The sequence below is a fragment of the Aspergillus karnatakaensis genome (assembly GCF_047715665.1).
Source record: "Aspergillus karnatakaensis strain CBS 102800 unplaced genomic scaffold BJY04scaffold_84, whole genome shotgun sequence".
In the NCBI taxonomy this organism is placed as follows: domain Eukaryota; kingdom Fungi; phylum Ascomycota; class Eurotiomycetes; order Eurotiales; family Aspergillaceae; genus Aspergillus; species Aspergillus karnatakaensis.
In genome coordinates, this window is record NW_027395796.1 from 64,332 (window position 1) to 85,591 (window position 21,260).

General features: G+C 50.5%; 12 protein-coding genes across 12 annotated transcripts; 7 read left to right on the forward strand and 5 right to left on the reverse strand.

The window, feature by feature from the left end:
• The first annotated feature begins 641 nt into the window (after window positions 1-641).
• On the forward strand, window positions 642-1,331 carry BJY04DRAFT_165432 (cupin domain-containing protein). Its single transcript, XM_073709118.1, has one exon. The coding sequence runs from the start codon at window positions 792-794 to the stop codon at window positions 1,257-1,259; it is 468 nt and encodes a 155-aa protein (XP_073565162.1). The 5' UTR covers window positions 642-791; the 3' UTR covers window positions 1,260-1,331.
• A 1,768-nt stretch (window positions 1,332-3,099) lies between these two features.
• On the reverse strand, window positions 3,100-3,969 carry BJY04DRAFT_202277 (Zn(II)2Cys6 transcription factor domain-containing protein). Its single transcript, XM_073713176.1, has 2 exons — window positions 3,291-3,969; window positions 3,100-3,196 (listed from the first exon to the last, which is right to left on the reverse strand). Exons 1-2 carry the CDS (start codon window positions 3,495-3,497, stop codon window positions 3,185-3,187), a joined length of 219 nt encoding a protein of 72 aa, XP_073565163.1. The 5' UTR covers window positions 3,498-3,969; the 3' UTR covers window positions 3,100-3,184.
• Window positions 3,970-4,307: 338 nt separating this feature from the next.
• Window positions 4,308-5,721, forward strand: BJY04DRAFT_165455 (uncharacterized protein). The gene is made up of 2 exons (XM_073709119.1): window positions 4,308-4,867; window positions 4,920-5,721. The coding sequence occupies exons 1-2, from the start codon at window positions 4,461-4,463 to the stop codon at window positions 5,521-5,523; spliced, it is 1,011 nt and encodes a 336-aa protein (XP_073565164.1). The 5' UTR covers window positions 4,308-4,460; the 3' UTR covers window positions 5,524-5,721.
• On the reverse strand, window positions 5,544-6,824 carry BJY04DRAFT_224123 (amidohydrolase family protein; the record flags this gene model as incomplete). Its single annotated transcript, XM_073717869.1, has 1 exon — window positions 5,544-6,824. One exon carries the CDS (start codon window positions 6,822-6,824, stop codon window positions 5,544-5,546), a length of 1,281 nt encoding a protein of 426 aa, XP_073565165.1.
• A 183-nt stretch (window positions 6,825-7,007) lies between these two features.
• Window positions 7,008-8,980, forward strand: BJY04DRAFT_232707 (putative MFS allantoate transporter). Its single transcript, XM_073719794.1, has 4 exons — window positions 7,008-7,325; window positions 7,382-7,695; window positions 7,768-8,135; window positions 8,185-8,980. Exons 1-4 carry the CDS (start codon window positions 7,153-7,155, stop codon window positions 8,839-8,841), a joined length of 1,512 nt encoding a protein of 503 aa, XP_073565166.1. The 5' UTR covers window positions 7,008-7,152; the 3' UTR covers window positions 8,842-8,980.
• A 56-nt stretch (window positions 8,981-9,036) lies between these two features.
• BJY04DRAFT_224125 (acyl-coenzyme A:6-aminopenicillanic acid acyl-transferase-domain-containing protein) lies at window positions 9,037-10,233 on the forward strand (the record flags this gene model as incomplete). The annotated part of the gene is made up of 1 exon (XM_073717870.1): window positions 9,037-10,233. One exon carries the CDS (start codon window positions 9,037-9,039, stop codon window positions 10,231-10,233), a length of 1,197 nt encoding a protein of 398 aa, XP_073565167.1.
• Window positions 10,234-10,408: 175 nt separating this feature from the next.
• Window positions 10,409-12,082, reverse strand: BJY04DRAFT_211380 (cytochrome P450; the record flags this gene model as incomplete). Its single annotated transcript, XM_073714395.1, has 2 exons — window positions 10,409-11,348; window positions 11,397-12,082. The coding sequence occupies 2 exons, from the start codon at window positions 12,080-12,082 to the stop codon at window positions 10,409-10,411; spliced, it is 1,626 nt and encodes a 541-aa protein (XP_073565168.1).
• Window positions 12,083-12,386: 304 nt separating this feature from the next.
• Window positions 12,387-13,399, forward strand: BJY04DRAFT_224127 (SDR family NAD(P)-dependent oxidoreductase; the record flags this gene model as incomplete). Its single annotated transcript, XM_073717871.1, has 3 exons — window positions 12,387-12,453; window positions 12,507-13,085; window positions 13,155-13,399. 3 exons carry the CDS (start codon window positions 12,387-12,389, stop codon window positions 13,397-13,399), a joined length of 891 nt encoding a protein of 296 aa, XP_073565169.1.
• Window positions 13,400-13,619: 220 nt separating this feature from the next.
• Window positions 13,620-14,273, reverse strand: BJY04DRAFT_224128 (uncharacterized protein; the record flags this gene model as incomplete). Its single annotated transcript, XM_073717872.1, has 1 exon — window positions 13,620-14,273. The coding sequence occupies one exon, from the start codon at window positions 14,271-14,273 to the stop codon at window positions 13,620-13,622; it is 654 nt and encodes a 217-aa protein (XP_073565170.1).
• Window positions 14,274-15,698: 1,425 nt separating this feature from the next.
• Window positions 15,699-16,810, forward strand: BJY04DRAFT_232712 (uncharacterized protein). Its single transcript, XM_073719795.1, has 2 exons — window positions 15,699-16,035; window positions 16,089-16,810. Exons 1-2 carry the CDS (start codon window positions 15,781-15,783, stop codon window positions 16,743-16,745), a joined length of 912 nt encoding a protein of 303 aa, XP_073565171.1. The 5' UTR covers window positions 15,699-15,780; the 3' UTR covers window positions 16,746-16,810.
• Window positions 16,811-17,707: 897 nt separating this feature from the next.
• Window positions 17,708-19,839, forward strand: BJY04DRAFT_224130 (putative MFS peptide transporter; the record flags this gene model as incomplete). The annotated part of the gene is made up of 6 exons (XM_073717873.1): window positions 17,708-17,969; window positions 18,045-18,158; window positions 18,247-18,469; window positions 18,514-18,885; window positions 18,960-19,114; window positions 19,163-19,839. 6 exons carry the CDS (start codon window positions 17,708-17,710, stop codon window positions 19,837-19,839), a joined length of 1,803 nt encoding a protein of 600 aa, XP_073565172.1.
• On the reverse strand, window positions 19,813-21,161 carry BJY04DRAFT_202280 (mitochondrial 37S ribosomal protein bS6m). Its single transcript, XM_073713177.1, has 3 exons — window positions 21,075-21,161; window positions 20,981-21,012; window positions 19,813-20,867 (listed from the first exon to the last, which is right to left on the reverse strand). Exons 1-3 carry the CDS (start codon window positions 21,096-21,098, stop codon window positions 20,507-20,509), a joined length of 417 nt encoding a protein of 138 aa, XP_073565173.1. The 5' UTR covers window positions 21,099-21,161; the 3' UTR covers window positions 19,813-20,506.
• Window positions 21,162-21,260: the final 99 nt, after the last annotated feature.

Here is a 21,260-nt window from a genome sequence, read left to right on the forward strand (position 1 = left end):
CGCCATGTATTTAGAGCAAGCGGCTTACAGCCCACGGTTCACGACGCCCTAGTCGGATAGTTGATGATGAACCCAACCTGACTCTGTCTTTCGAAGTCAGTGTGGGTCTCCATGAATGCTGCTCCGACTCTCCGAGTCAAGACTCAGTTGGAGTCTTATTCTTTTAGCCTGAAGACCGGTGCTTGATAGACCGAGAAACGGGTACTGTACTGTAGCCAATATAGCTTGGCAACGGTTTTGAAAGACGGGATGCAGGTTGCAGCGGCGTGGATTGTGGAGAAGTGAAATTATGGAGGATTGGTTGTGCGGCTGGTTTCCGTCGGATGTGCCATCCGATTCCTGATGGTTGTACCGTTGTATACTACTTTCGTTGTCTTTTGTATTGAAATTCGTTCTCTCAGAGTAGAAGAAGGTCAACACAAACCGCATCAATCAAACAAAGAACGGCAAAGAGAACGGGGAAGTGATCCTCTCCTACCATGACACGTAGGCTGTACCACTTAGCTAGCGCTGACCATGCTCATGCTTATTCCCTTCTCTTTGTTCAGCCATATAACACACCCTTTACGAGTTTATTCGCTGTTTTCGCGGTGACGACACTTCCAATTCCACAAAGTTTCTCAAGAAGATAATCTTACTGGTAGGGTAGCCGAGAATGAACTCAACCCCACCAGCGGGGAAATGGAGGACACTCCAAATCCTTCATTTTGCATCCATCCATCTACACATCCATTTCTAATCAAGCTCTCTCTAAACTCCTGATCCGCGAATCCTAAAGACAAACCGACGCCATGGAGAAAACCCACACGGCCGCCGACGTAATCAACGCACTAAACCTCGCCCCGCACCCCGAGAAAGGTTACTACATCGAAACCTACCGCGACCCCAACACCACCGAAACTTCCGGCCGCGCCCCATCGACAAACATCTACTACCTCCTTGAAGGCGAATCGGGTCTCTCGCACTGGCACCGCGTTCTCGACGCCGTTGAAGTCTGGCACTACTACGCCGGTGCACCGCTGAGACTATCTCTATCGTGGGACGATGGCACGCCTGTGCGTGACCATGTTCTAGGACCCGATATCTGGGCGGGACAGAGGCCGCAGGTTATCGTTGAGCGGAAGGAGTGGCAGCATGCGCTTTCTTTGGGGGAGTGGACGCTTGTGGGGTGCTCTGTAGCCCCGGGATTCGAGTTTGCGGGGTTTGAGATGGCGGAGCCAGGGTGGGAGCCCAAGGGTTCCGAGGAGAAGAAGGAATAGTCGTGAGGATTGACAGTGGAAGGTTTTAAGCTCTGTGAAGAACATGAGATATGGCTTAATGGTTAATGAATCCATGCATTTTTGTTCCAAGGCGCTGTCGGTGCTATGCTCTCTATTGCTGTATCTCTCTGGTACCTAAGGCAGCTAGTAGAATCCGCCCGCATTGAAGGCAGTGAACAGATCATCCAACTCAAAGCCACCACCGTGCCAAAACAACGAACTTTCCGTCGGCGAGATCCTGCCTGGATCAAGAATTGCATCGAAAGCGGGGAAGTCAGGTATCACTGTGTTTGTGGTCATATCGGTGGGCTGAGTGAGTATCAGATGTGGTTCTGCTGGTTGGAGGACTCGAAAGACTTCTTCCATCGTCATTGAATCCGACGTAGCCTGAAGCTCCAAAGACCGAGGGTCTTGGAGGATGTCTCTAAGAGTTGCCTCATCTAAGTGTGCCCGATCCTCCCCAAGGAGGTATGACTTTATCGCGCAGGTTTGAGCCTGAGGCAGAGGAGGCGTGATCACCCCAGCAATCCACTCGCTGAGGCGACCCAAAACGGGCTCAAAGATCTCATCCAACTCCACCGCGACACTCTCGACTTGAGGCCAGCGGTGTTTCATCGACCGAAGAACCATAGCGATGGATCGCATTGCACCTGTTGCTTCGACTGCATCGTTTGCCTGCAGGAAACTTTTTTGTCCTCCCCATACGAGGTTTAGACCAACATCCGCCGTTTCAGCAAGAACAACTCCCAGCTCGAACAGATGCCAGCATCCGTGGTGCCAATAAAAAAACTCTCCCCGTTGCATAAGACGGCAGTAGTGAGCGACGAGGAACATCGCTGCAGAAATGCATTCACGACGCATACTGAAACTGGGAGTTGGAAATCTTGGAGAAACCCGGTTCAGGCGAAGACGCTGATACTGAAACATGACCTCTCGAAATTGGATTTTGGGTGCAAATTCTTGTGACTCTAGTTCTTCTCGCCAGACCATCGTGCGAGCACGGACATCGTCAAGCCAGTTAGGTGCGAAAGTTGAAGGATTGCAGCTTTGTGAGTAGAAAAGACCAGTGGTTATTTCAGACTCTAGCTGCCGAAATGAATAGAGATAGTTTGCCGTGGCTACTCCAAATCCAAAGCCTTCTCCAGGTGGCTTGCCTCGCACACTTGGGTATTGGACAGTAGGCTGGATTTGGTCGATATACGAAGCCTTTGCCATCAACATCTGGTTCTGCGCATGCATAGAATAGCACGTCCAAAAGATTCTTCGCTGGGTTTCCACATCGATCTGTCCCCTGATATTCTCTGGAGTCGGTTCTCGATGCAGACCGAGATGAACGCACATGGCCATAGCGGCTCGAGAACAGGCAACGGAATTGGCGGCAGACGGGTTAGCAAAGCCGTAGTGGGTTATCAACATGATGGCCTGGAGTTGTGTTAGTGGGCTTTGCTGCCAGATGGTGTCAAGGTTCATGATAGCGTTTCCCCAGAACTCGTCGGCGGCTTTCGTTGCTCGCGAATGGTCATGATGGATGAGAGTATGCGCCTGCCTTGTTAGTGTCGTTTTTGAACTGCAGGAGCTCAGACGTACGCTGATGGAAAGAGCCATGCAAACGACATAATTGTCATATGGTGTCCCAGTCCTGCTGCAAACCCTGTCACATCGCTCTGTAAGCTCTTGCTCACTCAGAATCGGATACTGAACTAGATAAGCCTCCGAATAATGCTTCAACATGATATTCAGCACATTCCTTGGGATAGAAGCTATGTCCCGTTTCTGGCAAGGTGATTTCTTTCTTAACAGTTCTCCAGCTCCCGTGCATCCTGACGTTTGGGGATGTAGTGTCGGAAGAGGCGAGAGGGACAAGTAGGTTGTGGCAGCCCACGCCCCAGGGATTCTCATCTCAGTCTCCGGTGCAGAGTCCAAGGCTAACGTGCGCAGTAAGCGATCTCTCACATCGGGAAGCATAGGCTCTTTCTCGACTTGTGGCGGAAGAGTAGCACCCGGTTGCAACGACGCTAATTCGATCTCCAGCCTCGCAACTTTCTCTTCTAGAAAGCTCACTAGACTTCGCGGCTGTTCTTCGCCTGTTGCTGAGTTGAACCCAATGCACTTGGTGTCAACTGCAATGCACATGCCACATCGTGGGTAAACAAGATCGCATTTGATCTTACGTTTGCGACATCGCGCACAGGCTCGGGTCGCGCGCGGGTTGCGGTCAGAGCTTCTTCGAGATGCCATCTATAAGTTTCGGTACAGAAGCAACCATTTGTGACGTGGTCTGTGTCGGGAAACACGGATCTTCTCCGGGGACATCCTGTCATGACGATGCAGAAGACCTGGGAGCGTCGGCTATCCCATTAAAAGGAGGCGACCGCTATCGAGCGGGGAAAGCCTCATCTTTGGGTTACATATCCGGAGTATCGGCGCTGTGGTGACCTATCAACGGGCACAAGAATTGGAGTAAGTCGACTCGGGCTGTTGGAGTTGATAGCAGTTGAGTGCCCTAACCCCATCTGCCGCTCGCTAACTCGCCCCTCATATCTTTACAAGACTCTCCGCCAGATGAACCTCGACCTAGTATTTCCAACAATAGTTAGTACTGGCATTGCCATCTGCTATGGCTCTCCTACAATCGTGTATAAGATGCCGAAGTCGACGGATGAAGTGCGACCTCCGGCTTCCTAGTTGTGGTGCCTGCAGCCAGGCTGAACTGGAGTGCTGCACTACTGACACCGGACTTCGAGAGAATGTCCCTCGAAGGTAAATCTATATCTTTGCCTGTATCGTCACGCGGCGCTGATTTTGATCAGTTACATACACTCGTTGCAGCAACAGGTTGAGCGACTCGAGCACCAAATCCAGAGCCGCCAACACAGCGATCGGCGCTCATCACTGATTTCATCGCAGCATGATAGTCTGGAAACAGCGCAAGTATATGATTATGTCGGACCGGGAACGTCCGTGGACGTGTTTGACCAAATTTGCCGCCTCCTTCAGCATCATAGTCCTACAATAGTACGCGCTCACAGAACACAAATTTCAGCGAGCGCAAGCGAATGCATCTTTCAGCCACTGTCTATTCTGCCAGACTTGAGAGTCGACGACTTCTTGACGCCATCCGTACAGAGGGGTCTGGTTACCCACTATATAAAGAGTGTGGGCTCTGAATTTTCCAGCATTCTCTCTGAACAACAAGAGCAAATGTTTTCACAAGAAGCAGATCCTCTTTTGACTTGCAGCAGGGCTGGAACACCACTGCTTCGCATCGTATTGCTCTCTACCTTTGCAATATCTGCACATCTTATATCGCGAGATTTTCATGCTGAATACGCTTACCTTGCTCGTATGTGCTGGAGCGAAGTCCAAAGGTCAATGAAAACCTTCCCAAATGACATTCATCTTTTAGACGAAACTAGTCTTGATCACATCAGGATTATGTGTCTTATTGCCGTCAACGAGTTGATTGGGCCAAACCGAAGCAGGGTATCAATGGATTTGTTGAATGCCAGTCAGTTGCTGTTGACTATGGCTCCGCAGACTCAACAGAACGATCATATGGTCTCAGTTTCTTTCGCTCAGTTAGGGCTATTTTTGTCCCAATTGGAAGCGTGAGACTCTCTGTCTTGTCTTGTCAGATTATGGTGTGCTAATCGCGGTTAGTTCTTTATGCCTACACTTCCAGCGACCTTCAATGCAGTACGAGACCCTTCGTACCCTCTCAAGTCAGCCAACGACGTGGTTAGACACATGCATGCGGATCTCGCAGTTATTCCAGCGAAGCAAAAAGCCCACCGAAGCAGAGCTTACCTCCATTCCCGAGATGCCGAAATTTCCAGCATCACGGCTTACTACAGAAATCGTATCCACATACTTGGAGCTACACCCACTGTTCACAGCCGACCTTTCCTGGCTTTGTGCCGAGAACGTCGTGTGTCCCTGTTCCTCGGAGCTGCTCCTTCATGTGTCCTCTGCAGCTCGTATCTACATCGAACATCTTTACAGCAAGAAATCGGCTGTCTGTATATGGATGACACTAGAGAGGGTATTGAAATCAGGGTTCGTATGGATCGTCTGGACGATATACCAGCTGCGTGCGGGTCATGATATTGACGTAGCTGATTTGACAAGACCACTCACCCAGTGCGATCATGTCTTAAGTGTGTTGGTAGAGAGGTGGAAACCTGGACTGCCATACTACGAAAGCTGGGACATCATCCGCCAGACAACCTTGAGCGTCATACATGATGCCATAAACCCTCGTTGAATAATCTAATGATACAGTATCTAGACCATACCGACAGCATGGCCATCTTGCTTCCAGACCTGCGCATCTTTCATGACGAACAGAACCTTACGCAAAGCATCTTTGTCCTCAAGAGGGCTTGATGCTAGCGAGATGATATCAGCTCGACACCCTTTCTCGAACCAGCCAAATTTCATTCCACAAAGGTCTTTTCCACAACTCTCCCAGCCCCCGACAGTACAGCTTTCTAGCACGTCCTCAGCAGGAATCCCAGCATCTATCATCAGCTCCAACTCACGAGCGTTATCTCCATGCGGATAAGTCCCGGTGTCCCCTCCACAAGCCAGTCTCACCCCAAGATCATACGCCATCTTCGTCTGCCTCATGATCTCCCCAAACCTCTTCTTATGCAGAATTTCACACACTGCAAGCGTGGGTACGAACAGTGTACCCTTTTGTTTCATCAATTTGAATAACTCTTCATTTGCGAAGTACCCATGTTCGATTGTTTCAACCCCTGCATTCACCGCACACATCGCCCCCTCAATCGTTCCTGCATGGCAAGCAACAGGACACTTTGCCAACTTTGCCTCCTGCACAATGATGTCCATCTCTTCCTGCTGGAACACTAGTAAATCTGGATTTGGCTCCTCAGGCGGATGAACCACGCTATGGATATACGGATGTTGCTGCGCAGGAGGCCACCGCATTGTCCGCCGGCGATAATCCGCAAAGAATTTGATGATATCCGCACCCTCGGCGATACGTCTCCTCACTGCTTTTCTCGCTTCATCGGGTCCATCAACCGCCTCGCCCCCTTTTGGTAGACACACACCGTTCGCACAGTTTTCCGTCCTGGGCTCATACGAGCCCGTGCTAGCTAGAACCTTCGTCGCGACAAATAGCCGTGGTCCTGGTATAAGACCCCTGGAGATGGCGTCTCGCATATTTGCATCCATCGATCCGAGCGACTCGCTACCTAGATCGCGGTAGGTGGTATACCCTGCTAGGAGGGCAATGCGACAGTGATTGGCGGCGCGGACAATGCGCTCCACGATGCTTTCGTCTCGCTTTTGTTGCAAGGAAGGGCGCTCGTCGTAGGAGTGTAGAAAGATGTGCGTGTGGGCATCTACGAGGCCGGGCATAACGAATTGACCCCGTAAATCGACGTCGCCGGCTGCAATGGAGGCGAGGGGCTCAGAGCGGGCAAAGACATCTGTGATTGTGCCTGTTTGGGTGTCGACGGTAATGCTGATGTCGCTGAGGACGGCTTTCTGCTTTGGATCAAAGAGCGAAGAAGTGTGGACTGTGTATGTAGACATTTTGTCTGTTCTTTCAGCTGGGCTGAATAAAGTGGCCATGCTCTGGTCGAGCCACGAGATCTAGTTATATGTATCTTATCGGCTGACAAAGCCTGGAATTGGAGACAACAGGGAGAGGTTCCTAGCAGACGGAGAAGGCCCTCGTGTATCTCCGTTATCTCGGCATATAGTTACCTTAGACTGTAGATGCGGTCTGTTATCTCCTCTTGAGATTGGGGTTGATCACGTATGCGGAGTGCATATAAACCATAAGGCTTTCTTTCTGACAAGTGTGATGTTTCCCAAGTTTTATTCTTGCTGCAGAGAAACCAACTGTCCTTGAGTTACCATGGAAAAAGTCACCACAGCCCCACGAACTGATGATTCAGAGACTGGGGACATAGTCAAGTATCACGAGGGTGAAGATGAAGCTTTGAAGTATATCCATACAATCCCGGTCTCGTACACCGATGAAGACGAGCAAAGGGTTCGGCGGAAGATTGATTTTTATATGCTTCCTTGGTAAGGATAGCTATTCCAAAGTTGATGGAGTCATTCTAATGGGAACATGTGTATAGGATGTGCGGCCTCTACCTCCTGCAATACCTCGACAAAACTGCTCTCTCCTATGCATCATCCATGGGTATAAGGACAGATAACAGCATGAGCGCAGATGACTACTCGCTCTCCGGATCCATCTTTTATATCGGATACCTAGTCTTCGAGTATCCGCATAATAGGCTCATGCAGAAATTCCCACTGGGGAAATACATCTCAGTTTCAGTCATCATCTGGGGCGCCATCCTCTCTGCCTCGGCGGGAACGCATAATGCTGCAGGTGTACTAGCAGCCAGGTTCTTTCTCGGTGGACTTGAGGGTGCTGTCACGGCTGGCATGTCTTCTTCTTTTTTTTTACTTCTTAACTATGTATGCTCTTTATGCTGATTCCGATTCTCTGTTTTAGGATTCGTTTTGATAACAGCTCAATGGTACCCCCTCAAAGACCAAGCCCTCCGCAGTGCGATCTGGTTCTGCTTCAACGGGATGGCACAAATCGTCGGCGGAGTGCTAGCATACGGTGTCTCTAGGGGTTTCGAAGAGGCAGGTTATACATTTGCTCCGTGGAAGGCTATCTTCCTCATTACGGGTCTTATCACGGCAGTCTACGGTATGCTCATGCTATACTTCATGGCCGACTCCCCGGTCACTGCACGCTGGCTGTCAGAGGAGGAAAAGAGCATCGCTATTGACCGTCTTCGTGGAAACCAACAGGGGATTGGAAGTAAGGTGTTTAAGTGGAACCAGTTTAGAGAGGCCTTCACTGATGTTCGGGTGAGAGCTTTTCCTCTGTAAATCGTCTCCATTCTGACAACTATATCAGACATACCTCATCTTCCTCTTCATGGTCACCGCTTGCATCCCCTGCGGCGGAATAACCGTCTTCTTCACACAGCTCATCGAGTCATTTGGCTTCGACTCCCAGACAACTTTCCTCCTCGCCATGCCTGGCGGCTTTGTCCAGATCGTGGGGATGCTTAGCCTTGCCTGGCTGGCTCGCAAGATCAATAACCGCATGTTCTGTGCCGTTATCGGCCAATGCCTTGGGCTGCTCGGCATCTCCCTAATGATGGGCCTTTCACGGTCTGGCGTAACCGCCTCCCCGGTCGGGCAATTGATCGGGTATTATCTCATGATTGGAAACAGTGCGACAGCACTTCTCTTTGTTCTCTCGAGCATTTCGTCGAACACGGCGGGTCATACGAAGAAAACCACGGTTAATGCAATCGCGCTGATAGGATACTGCGTGGGGTTTCTGATTGGGCCACAGACGTATCGTGCTGCGCCGGCTTACTGGGACGCGAAGTGGACAGTGGTGGGGACTTGGAGTGTGGCACTGGGAGCTTGTTTGGCGCTTTATGAGGTTAATCGGAGGGAGAATCAGCGCAGGGAGGGTCTGGGACTGCCAGAGCAGCCAGAGGGGCAGGAGTTTGGGGACTTGACGGACAAGGAGAATCTGTATTTTCGATATAGTCTTTGATTGAGCTCCTCGAGAGACTCATAGTACATTGATCTGGGAGGGGTAAGCACCCATCGTACCAATCAATGGATGGACTTCTCCGTAGCCGAAAAGTTGGAGAAGGCCCTCGGTTTTCTCCGTCTGATAACAACCTTGTCTGATACTTATATATCAGCTCCAGACCATTTACTCCTGATTCCATCCCGAACTGACGTAATGGCACCTCCCATCCCAACCATCCGCCTAAAGGGCGGCACTCCCTACACCCGCGGCCAGACCCACGGCCACCAAGCGACATCCCAAATATCCAAAAACATCCAAACATACACCTCCTTCTTCGCCGAAACAGCCTCACTCACCTGGTCCGAAGCGAAATGCCGCTCTACAGAGTTTATTCCCATAATTGAAAAGATATACCCCGAGATCCTCGATGAGATCCGAGGGATTGCGGATGGAGCAGGAGTGGAGGTGAAGGATATCCTCGCCTTGAATGTCAGGAGTGAGATTGCGTTGACGAACTATGACAATTCTCCGCCAGAGGCGACTGCGAATGTCCCCGAGATAACAGATGGATGCACATCTCTCGCGCAGCTAAGCACAGACAGGAAGAACCTCATTCTCGCTCAGAACTGGGATTGGCTGGAGCCGCTGGCGGAGGGGATGGTTATTCTTGATGTCACTTTGCCTAAAGAAAATGGTGGAGAGAAACGGTTCTACACTCTCACTGAAGCTGGGCTCGTTGGGAAGATAGGACTGAACTCGAGCGGGCTAGGTATCTGTCTGAATGCGTTACGCTGCGGTGCATTCTCGGCTGAGAAGTTACCGACGCACATCATGGCTCGGTACCTCCTTGAACGGGCGGGGGAGTTTAATGAGGCTGTGAGTTTGTTGAAGGAGTACGGTGGAGCTTGTGCGATGAACATGGTGCTAGCTGATACGGAGGGAGGATTCGCAACTGTTGAGGTTACGCCGCTTGGGGTTTCTGTTCTTCGGCCTGGACCTAGTGACGCTACTACTGGGTTTGATGAAAAGAAAGGAAGCGGACCTTCCTTTATTGCGCATACGAATCACGTCGTTACACCTCCTGCGAACTTTTCAAGAGGCGCGATATATGATCGGCCTGCGGCGAATTCATTTTCGAGGCTCAACCGGGTGACGGAGTTGACGAGGGTGGATGCCGAAGGGAGTGTGGGAACGTCTGTGGAGAGTGTTTATGAGCGGCTCAAGGATCAGAAAAATTATCCTTATAGTATCTGTCGGGGTGTGCCTGTTGATGCGAAGGGGATGGAGAGGATGACAACCTTGGCGAGTGTGGTTGTTGAAATGGACCTTGTTGAGAAGAATGCTAGGGGGTGGGTAACGATAGGCAGACCTTGTGAGGATAATCTGCAGAAAGTAGAGTGGGCTTTTTAAGATTATTCTAGATACTAATAGATGTCGAGTATATATGACTGCTTGCAATACCTTGTACCTTGTACAAATAACCTGAGTTAGGGCTCCATAAGTCTACACTTTGATTGGAAATCGCTTAACGCTCAAGCTATGCACGCTCGGCGCTGAGTAGACACAGCCTAGAATAACTATATTATCACTCATACATTCCTGCTGTCGCCTCCCTCGACATCCCCACACACTCCTCAAACCCCTCCACTCCATCCCTCGGAGCCAACTTAACCCTAAATTTCCTCGGAATAGCGCTCTGCCCAGTCGTATCCTCATTGAACCGCACATAGTCTACCTCCGGCGGCATCGTCTCCGACGCCAACACCCGGAAATTCCCAAGAATCCTCACATAAACCGCATACAGCATCCGATTCGAGATCCCCACAGCTGGACACATCCTTGATCCGGCCCCATATGAGTACTGATACGGTGGCTTGACCGCGTCACTCTCGAGCCAACGCTCCGGTCGGAAGATGTGGGCGTCTGGTCCGTATGCCGCAGGGTCGTGGTTTATGCTCTGTGCGTTCATGTGGATAGACAGGTTGGCAGGGATGGGGGTTCCGCGCCATGTGAAGGGTCTTGTGGTTTGGCGGGGGTTGAGGAGTGGGAGGGGCGTGTAGAATCGGAGACCTTCCCTCACGAGAGCGACAATGTAGGGTGATTTCTCAGACAGTAGACAATCTGTCCATGCGGATTTAATGGAGCCATGGTGAGCAAGAATGTCGTTGTATGCTGTTTTTTGAATCTCCTGGCCCTCTTTTGTAGATAGATATCCTAGACAGGCGAGACCAGATGTTGCGAGTGTCTCAAACCCACCGGAGACGAAGGAGACATTGATGGACTTGATTTCGGATTCGGTGAGTTTTGGTCCGCTGGATGGCTTTTCGGTTTCCTTGAGTAGACCCGCTGAAATGCAGGTTGGCTCTTGCCCTGTGGAGAGTGCGGCGATGGCTTTCTGAAAGAGCTCGTCGAGCCAGAGGTCTCGTGTGCTTCGGTCTTTCATGGCTGTTTTGGTGCGCTCGCTGCGTGGGAGGTATCGATAAAAGGGGACATAGTCTTGGATATTGTTGTTTGTGGATCGGAATCTGCTTCTTAGCTAGTCTCTCACTAGAGCTATGCATGTCGAGACTTACGAGGAGACGGAATGCGCAACGCGGAGTATCTTATGCAGTAAAGGGTCCTCTTCACTGGCTATCCGTGTCCCATAGCACCACATCAGGGTCAAATTCAACGCCTGACGCTGAAAGTAGATTCTCGGGTCCACTTCGCCATTCTTCTCTGCTGCCTTAAACAATCCCTCAACAAGAGCAGATGTCTCTAGATCTAACATCGGTGCGGATCGCTGGATCGCTGGTCTTGTCATCAGCGTACCAGCCGTCGTACGCATGCGCTTGGTGGATTCGTTCCATGGTGAGGTCCCAATGGTTCCACCTTGCGTAGCGCTCACTATCCCATGGAAAGTGTAGAATAGTGGTCTGTCAATAGTGGCAGAGGCATTCTTGACCATAAACTCTTGCGCCGCGTCAAAAGAATTCAATACAAGGACTCGCCGGGTCCCGAGCTTTGCCTGTACGACTTCGTGATTATTCTTTGTGTAGGCGTCCTGGAATGCAGAGGCATGGTCGTTGCCCAGAGCTTTGAGGTGGCCGTAGAACGGAACCGCGCCTGGTAATTCTGGAATTTCTTTGAGTCTGGGGATGTCTGTACAGAAAGCAGTGTTTAGGAGCACATAGACCAAGTATAGGACTGGGATTGCGATAAGAACCGGGGCGAATTGCAATGGGGTAAGGCTGGGCCAAATTCCACCAGGAATGGTCATGGCTTCGGATCCTCTGAGGTTGATTGATATCAGAACGATCTTGTTATCTCCGTTATATAGCCTCGTTCTCGTCTTGTCCGATCGAGACTGATAAACTGTATCGGAGAAAGGCGTCTGTATAGATGGAGAAAGCCGGATAAGAGACGGAGAAAGCCATTCTCCTCATTACCCCAAAGATAGGTGGAAGGGGCATGCATAGAAACCCTCTAGACAGATCGGAAACTGAAACTGCTATTTACACCTAAAAAATACTCTCCGCATGCAAGAATTTCCTCAGTCGCCGTGACTCCACCAACCGACAACCATGACCCAATTCAAAGCGAACAATATCTTCTCCATCCCCGGCCGAACAGCAGTAATCACCGGTGGAGGTACCGTATACCATCTTCGGCCCCAAGGCACAATCAAATACTAACAGCAACAGGAAGCGGCCTAGGCCTCATCTGCGCAAAGACCTTCCTCGCCAACGGCGCCTCTGTAACAATCATCGACATTGAAGCAACCCGTCTCACCTCCGTCAAAGCCGAGCTAGAACAGATCAAAACCTCCCTCTCCCTCCCTTCAACTTGCCAAATCCACACCATCCACGGCGACCTCAGCTCAAAGACCTCAATCGACACAATAACCTCCCACCTCCTCACCCTCCACAAAACCACCGGAATCGACATCCTAGTACACTGCGCCGGCATCCGCCGACAAAACAAGATCGCTTACAAGCCCGGTGAATCACTCGAGAAGTTAGCCAAGGCAACATCCTCCCTAGACTATGGCGATCTCGAAGCTTCATTCCGAGTAAATCTGTTCGCGCAGTACTTTCTCACAGCGGGGCTCATTGTCCTCTTAGGACAAGCGGCCAAAAAAGGTGGTGGCCGAGGCTCTGTCATCTGCTTTAGTAGCGTCGCAAGCAAGCATAATGGGCAGTTTGTGCCTGCGTATCAGACTTCAAAGGCCGCCGTCGATCATCTGGTCAGGATAATGGCGGCCGAGTTTGCCGGGTTCTATAGTCTGTTTTTCCTTCCTCTCCTCTTCTCCCAAGGTTCTCTGAGAAACTAATAGTGTTATCTCTATATAGTCCGAGTGAACGCCATCTCCCCGGGCATCTTTCCGAGTGCCCTAAACCCGGCCGACCCTACACACCCGGAGTCGAATATGAGTCTTGCGACGGAGATGCCCGCGAGGAGGGCTGGGCTGGAGGAGGAAATGGCAGGGGCGGCACTGTACCTGGCATCGCCCGCTGGGGGATACATGACGGGGGATATTATGCATATCGATGGGGGCAGGCTGTTGGTTGCTGCGGCGAGGATCGCGAAGATCTAAGTGAATCCTATGGATTTCGTGAGATTCCGGTGCAATTCGAGTTTGAGCTCTGTGAGATATATGGAGGGATGGTGGGGGAGGGGTATTGGGTATGTTAAATCATCCTGATATCTCGTCTAAATCTAAAATCAAAACCAAGGCGCCAGCGCTAAATTGTCGTACTTTTCCATAAGTCGTGACTCCTCCACCTTTCCTTACCCTAATCACCTCACCACATTGCTCACACCCGAGGCATGACCGTATACTTCCCATAAGACTTCGTTGATTTCGCTGACTTTACCGACTTTCCCGACTTAACTGACTTCGGCGGCGTCGGAAGCATCAACACCTCTTCAGAGTAGTCGTCAACAACATACGGCTCTCTGCCATTCGGAAAGACACCAGAAGAGCACGTGGCAAAAGTTCGAACACTTGCAGTCGAACTCATCCGGCGCCCTTTCTCGGAACCCGGCGTGATGAGGGGAAACTTGGGACCTGAATTGTTGCGATGCTTTGGGAGCTGACGAAATGGAACGGGGATAGATGCTTGAGGGCGGGGCAGATAGGCAGGAGTCTGGGGTCTATAGCTAGCTTTCGATACGGGTACGGGCTTTCTAGGAGCGTATGTAGGCTGTTTGGGTGGTGGTGGGTGCGAATACTTTGGCTGGGGTCGGGTGGGTGCCGGGTATGCTTTGCGGGGATCATTTTTGATACCGAGGACTTGCAGCTCCTTCTTGATGGGACCGTTTGCGCGGAACGGTCGTGGCGTTGACGTGTAGTTGTTATCGAAAGGGGTTGCGGCGACGCCCTTTCCAGACTTTCCTTTCTTGTCCTTTTTCGAGTCTAGGCCGAAGAGCGAGCGGAGGCTAAAGCCGGAGCTTTGACTTGAGCGCATTTTGGCGACAGTAACGGCAATTATAAGTATGATATCAGCTGCATGTTCGAATTAGCTCGTTGCTTCTGCGTCGTTGGGTTGGCTGACTCACCAACTAATAGACCAAGGGCTTACAAGCTTCTAGCTCGCGAAACTGTCAGATTCTTGTCTGGGAAGTGAAGTCACCCGGTGTGGCGCGTACGGATGGTATGATCGTGGCAGTTCTCTGGAGCAAGCGTTTGCGAATGCGACTGCTGGAGTTGAATGCTAAACCAGAGCATCAACGTGTATCCAATTAGGGCACCGAATCCTGAACAGGGCGATTTAAATGTAAGATCGAGAATAGAGACAGCCAGTGTCATGCAGGGACAATAGATGAGGCGTCCGTTCTGTCCCATGATGAGGGTATCGAAGTGACTTATACTGATCCACCAACAAGGCAACAGACCAAGCAAAGAGCGTTCACAACCATGACCACTCCAAAATTAGCGCCAGAAGCTTTGAACCCATCGCCCACACCCCCGGGACTTCTTTGTCTCAGGTTTCGACCTGTCTCGCACTCATTCAAATCTGACACATCCCTACCGCCCTTGTCAGCAGATCAAGAAATCAAGTAAAGAGCCCCAGGGCCCAGAGCTCTAGAGGCTAACAGTGCCTTGAGGTTTTGACCAAGCAGACAGGGTTCATGAGACTGAAACCATTATTGGTGAATCACCCGCCTAATCACCCGCCCCTAGTTTTATGATGGGGCCAATAAAGAGGAGATTGCGAGATTCTTTGTTGTGCGAAGGCGATGTATCAGCTCTGAGCAGCTGTCAAACGGCTTAGCGTGCAGCCACCAAGCCCTAATACGGCCGGTTCAAACGGCCCGTAAAAATGGCCTTCGGGAGCAGTGGGACAGTGGATTAGTTAGTGGAATAGTAGTGGGACTGCAGTGCTAGTGCTGCAGCCTGCGGGCCAACGGTTGCAGGTTGCAACAAGGACAGGTTTGATTTGAAAGTGGTCAGAGCGTGGATGGAAATCGACCGTCATCAAACAGATTTGTCATGATCGCAAAAAGCATGGAGTGGTACTGCAGGTGGAATACGAGAGAAGTTAGAACAACATTAGAAGACCCTGTTTATCTGCCTAAGTCCGCTGAGTGGATTATGTCCGCCGGGGAGGGAGCTGATTCAGCAGCTCTAATGCTCACTATAACGCATCCGCTAAAGGGCTTTCACAGCTGGGAAGTTAGTTACTCATTAGTCTACAATTCTAAATACTTACAATACTACTAACTAGCACCTGCTCTTTAGAGAGCTTATGATCGGTGGGTCGTTGGTTCGCGTTTCCGTGCATCACCGACATTACTAATGCTGTAGAACAGCAAGAGCATATAAATCTTGTTACATGTAGGTAGGTAGGTAGGTAGGTAGGTAGCATAAATGAACAACTGTAAGAAACAACAGCTACTATCAATCACAATCCTCAAGACATAAGTTTTACCGTTTCTACCAACTCCAAACTTCCACCACACCAAATAATCACCATGACCAGAACAATTCTCGCTACTGGCGCTACAGGCAAGCAAGGCGGCAGCGTGATCATGAATCTCATTGAGCAAGATGTCGATACTGAGATCCTCGCTGTCACCCGTGACGTTAACTCAGCCAGCGCTCAGAAGCTCGCCGAAAAGTCACCAAAGATCAAGCTCTTGCAAGGGAACCTAGACCAGCCAAACGAGATCTTCGAGAATGCCAAGAAAGTCACTTCTCAACCAATCTGGGGCGTGTATAGTGTGCAGGTATGTCGGGCTCTCCGGTGTCGAATCGTTCTAATTGAGATTAACGAGCGCAGATTGCGAACTTTGGCGGAAAAAGCGACATTGAAGAAAGGCAAGGAAAGGGACTCGTGGATGCCGCGCTCAAGAACAAGGTCAAGCATATTGTGTATTCATCAGTCGACCGTGGTGGCGATGCCTCGCTGGAAAACCCGACCGCCGTTCCTCACTTTCTCAGCAAGCACAATATTGAGCTCTATCTGATAGAGAAGACCAAGGGAACCGACACAACCTGGACCATTCTCCGCCCCGTAGCCTTTCTTGACGGCAGCTTTGTGCAGGGGTTTGCTGGAAAGATCTTCAATACTGTTTGGAAGATCGCTTTGGAGAAAAAGCCACTACAAGTTGTTGCTGTCTCTGACATTGGCTTTTTCGGCGCGCAGGCATTTTTGAAACCGGTCGAATACAAGGGCAGGGGAATCTCTGTGGCTGGTGATGAGCTCACCTATCACGAGCTCGCAAATGTCTTCAAAAGTTCGACCGGAAAGGATCTCCCAACAACCTTTGAGGTGTTCGCTCGACTATTCATGTGGTTCCTTTCAGAGTTCGGAGATATGTTCCGCTGGTTCAGAGAGGATGGATACAAGGTCGATATTCAGGCGGCAAAGAAGATTCACCCAGGGTTGAAGGACTTTAGGACTTGGTTGGAAACAGAGAGCGACTGGAGGAAATAGATAGAATAACGAAGCGATGCTTGTAATTCAGCCATCTGCTTGGATAATCGAGGTGGAAACCGGAGAGAAATAAGGAGTGGTCTGTGCTCCAGTCCGTCATATTCTGGGCTAGATACCTAGGTACTCCATCTCCATCGATGATAATCTACATGAGACAATCAACCTTAATCATTGACTACCTAGTAGCACGGGGCACCGTCTAATATTTGATAGGAAGCTTCGCCCAGGCCAAAGTGTGCTCTTGGCACCGCGACAGGAGACCCCCATGGATACAATCGGGACGTTGTCAAACGACTGATGCGGCTAGAAAGATCCCAGATCTTGGGAGAATATCACCCTAGGAAGATGCCTTCGGAAGAATGCTACCTATGCTAACACGGACGGTGGCTATGATTAGGTATCGTTCATGGTAAGACCCTGTGATAGGCGAGTTGCTACTAACCGCCACCGTGCTATCTTCTGTTTCAGTTCGAGCTGAAAAGCGCATGGGCGCTGCAGATCGTGTTGTGGAACGTGCCTGCAGACTATCCATGTACTTGACCTGCCTGGGGCTTGAAAACACGCATAGAAGGTCCTAGCTGAGGGCAATTGGATCAACCTCACATCGCGTACACACATACCTCACTTTGAAGACCTCACCCAGCAGCTACAGCATCCTCATCAACCTGCTTCGGCGGTGTGTATATAGTCAACCAAGCTCTGAGACCCAAGAGGGCTTGGGCCATGTCACACTGTGAGGTGCCTCATCAAAAATTGTGGCAAATATGAAAGTCAACAGGGGAGAGGTCCTGCGCAGATTATCAGTCATGAAAAATTGCGCGTTCACCCTCTTTCACCTGCCACCTGCCACCTGCCACCTTTCCTACCTTCTTCTCCTGTTTCTCTTTGCCCTTCTATAAGCTCTTCTTTCTTTATCCCCAATCCAAGCCCCCCTAGCGAGTTGATGACCATCTCCCACCGTCATGGGCTTCTCTAAGAATCAAGAGTCGCCCTGTGTGGTGCACCAAGCCTCCAAGAATTCGCTCGATAAACAAGCCCTCCGCCAGAAAGCCTCAACAGTGGTCTCTCACGCGTCTTCTTCAATTAGCCAAAGCCGTGAGCGTCCAACTAAAGAAGAATTCAACACTCTTCGCCGTGTTGCTGGCAAAGTGCGCTGGACTGCCTACACCATTGCCTTTGTTGAGCTATGCGAAAGGTTCTCCTACTTTGGAGCCGTCTCTGTCTGTACGTGTTGTCCCCGTTCTTGAGTGACCTTGCTTTTATTACATCCTCTGTGGTGTTATGGTACTGACCTTGTAGTCACCAACTTCATCCAGCAGCCTCTTCCTCCTGGCTCGATCACTGGTGCTGGATTCAGTGGCCAGTCCGGTGCTCTAGGCCATGGTCAGAGGGCTGCCACCGGCTTGATTCTATGTACGTTGCCTCGTCCTCCAAATTAAAGCAAACAACAAGCTCCATCCCCTGTTGGTTATAACAATTCACCACTAACATACGACGAAAGTCAATACTTTCTGGTGCTACTTCATGCCGATCATCGGTGCTTGGATTGCCGATGAATTCTGGGGCCGTCTTAAGACCATCCATGTGTCAATCGCCATTGCCATGTTGGGACATGTCATTCTGGTGATATCCGCTCTCCCTCCTGTCATCAGACACCCAACCCCTGCTCTCATTTGCTTCTCAATTGGTCTTGTGATCTTCGGTATTGGTGTCGGCGGTTTCAAGTATGTCATCAGAAGCTATACCTAGGACATACTAACCGGTACAGGTCTAATATCGCTCCTTTGATTGCTGAGCAAGCCAGGGATACCCGACCCTACATCATGATCGATCACAAAACCGACGAGAGACTGATAGTTGACCCAGCGCAGACCATCACAAGAATATTTCTCTACTTCTATCTGATGGTTAACGTTGGTGCCTTGGCTGGTTCAATTTCCATGGTTTGGGCAGAGAAATATGTGGGATTCTGGCTGGCATTTCTCCTTCCGTCGGTCATGTTCTCTCTGTGCCCTTTAATTCTCTTCATCTTTCGTCACAAGTACGAGGTTACGCCTCCTACTGGGTCGGTTGTTGCAATGGCTTTTCGGCTCTGGGCTTATGCTATGAAGCCTCACTGGTCCTGGAACCCAGTCAGACTGTCAGTACCAAGCTGTCTCCTCTACTTCGGACTCTTGTCAATCACTTTCCAAGCACATCTACTGACTCGATTAGTATTCGAAACTGCCGCGAACCAGGATTCTGGAATAACGTCAAACCCAGCAACTTACGCCACAAGCCTCACTGGATGACCTTTGACGATCGCTGGGTTGATGAGGTCCGACGAGGTATCAAAGCATGCAAAGTTTTCCTCTGGTATCCTATCTACTGTTTGCCCCTCATCCTCTTAGCCGTTCCAGTCAGCTAACCCTGTCCAGGGCTCGCATACGGACAGTTCACAAGCAACCTGACCTCCCAAGCTGCGACAATGGAACTTCACGGGGTACCTAACGATATTATCAACAACCTCGATCCACTAGCCCTCATCATCTTCATTCCAATTATGGATCAGCTTGTTTACCCTGCCATCCGCAAAATGGGCTTTCACTACACCCCCATCAAACGCATCTACACCGGTTACATGATTGCGGCCATGTCTATGACTGCTGCAACGGTGACCCAGCACTACATCTATGTTCGCAGCCCCTGCCACAGCCAAGCTAGCTCCTGCGAATCTCCGGCCCCAATTAGTGTTTGGGTGCAGACAGTTCCCTACGTACTGATTGCCTTTACTGAGATCTTCACCTCGATCACCGGGTACGAGTACGCATACACCAAAGCACCCAGGAACATGAAGAGCCTGGTACAGTCGCTCTTCCTCTTCACTAATGCGATATCTTCTGCCATCCAGCAAGCCCTTACTTCCCTCTCCGCGGACCCACTGCTGAAGTGGAACTATGGCTTCGTGGCTGTTCTGGCCTTTGTCGGAGGAAATCTTTTTTACTTTGCGCACCGTGATCTGGACAACGAGGAAGATACGCTCAACCAGCTTGAGCCATCGACTTTCCTTGGTCGACAGCCAAATAGGGGTAAGGACCGTGACTTGGAAAAGTAGGTCTTACACGCAGTGGGTTGTGATTGTCCTCATTCAAGATAGCCACGGTCCAAATCTATCGTTTTTACCGTATCCTGGGCACTAGGATTGGACACAAGTATTCTGTTGTTCGATCTTCGAGATTTTTGTTTTTTTCCTGTTTCATTTCGAGTTGCAAGTTACAAGGTTCTGAAGGCTGCTTCCGTGTCATACCATCCTGATAATCATTCGTGCTTGTAATCTATCAAAGTCGGCTTAGATAGAAGAAGCTTAAGCGCATGTAGCTTGCTGTACGCAATTTCGGCTTAGTAAACGTCAAAGTCGTAGAGCTAGCGGAAGCCACTTATCAGAGCGTCGAGGGTCTGCGACTCTGCCCATGGACCCCCACCGAGGTTGAACAGCTAGACAGATTGAGGATGCCGAAATCTTTCCGATAGTTCTCTCCGTATCTACTTTTGCCATTCAGCCACGCGGCGTATAAGAGCCAAGGTAACCTCAGAAGAAACAAGCATAAAAGTCATATACGCCGAAGATGCCGATAATAATATACAATATGATATCTCCCATCCCATATAGAACAGCAAATCAACCCATCATTTTGGTATCACATCAGCCTCAAGCCGGTAGTAGGCATACGATACTAGGAATTGAACACACCACCACCTTTATCAACCTCCTCTTGAACATCTTAAGGCCCTCTTGGGGTTCCCTGCCCTCCAAAAGGCCCACTCGTACCACCGGTAATCGCATCCGAAATCCTACGTCCAGTATTCCACGGCACTTGCCCAGGGATATCTTTCACCTCCTCCAACTTATCACCGAGCTTCACCACAGCAAACCGGACCATACGGGGATCGAGTGAGAGAGTTCTCCGGACTGCGTTCTGCACGGGCGCCGCGGAGTCAAAGCGCATGACAAAATGGTGGCCTTCGCTGTAGCGGGCTTGATGCCGGGTTAGAGGCTTTGTGAGTCGGAACACGCCCCAGTTTGTGTAGCCGCGGACAACGCCGCCGGAGCGGAGGACTTGAATGCCAGCATTGCGGGCGATTCTGGGGGCCTGGTTAGCTGATTTGTAGCTCGAGGGTGTCAAAGGGTGGTTCGATTGGTGGTATAGCGGATAGAGATGGTACGGAGCGACTCGTCTCGTGTTGGGGATACGTACTCTCGCACTTCATTCAGACTGCCCGGGCGGACCTAGGGGGGATAGAATGTTAGCATCAACACCACAACGTCAGCACCAAGGAAGCCCAACTTACAATAGCAATCAACTCGTAAAGCATCGCGACGAAACACAGAGGAGCAACAACTGTAGAAAGTGGGGTTCGGTCGGACAGAGAATCGCGAGCTGGAGAAGCTAGGAGCAAAAAGAAGGGCCGCGAGTGAAGATTTTCCCGACCCGGGCTAGTCTAGCATGACGCCGCTTATCAGTTGATGTCTTGGCA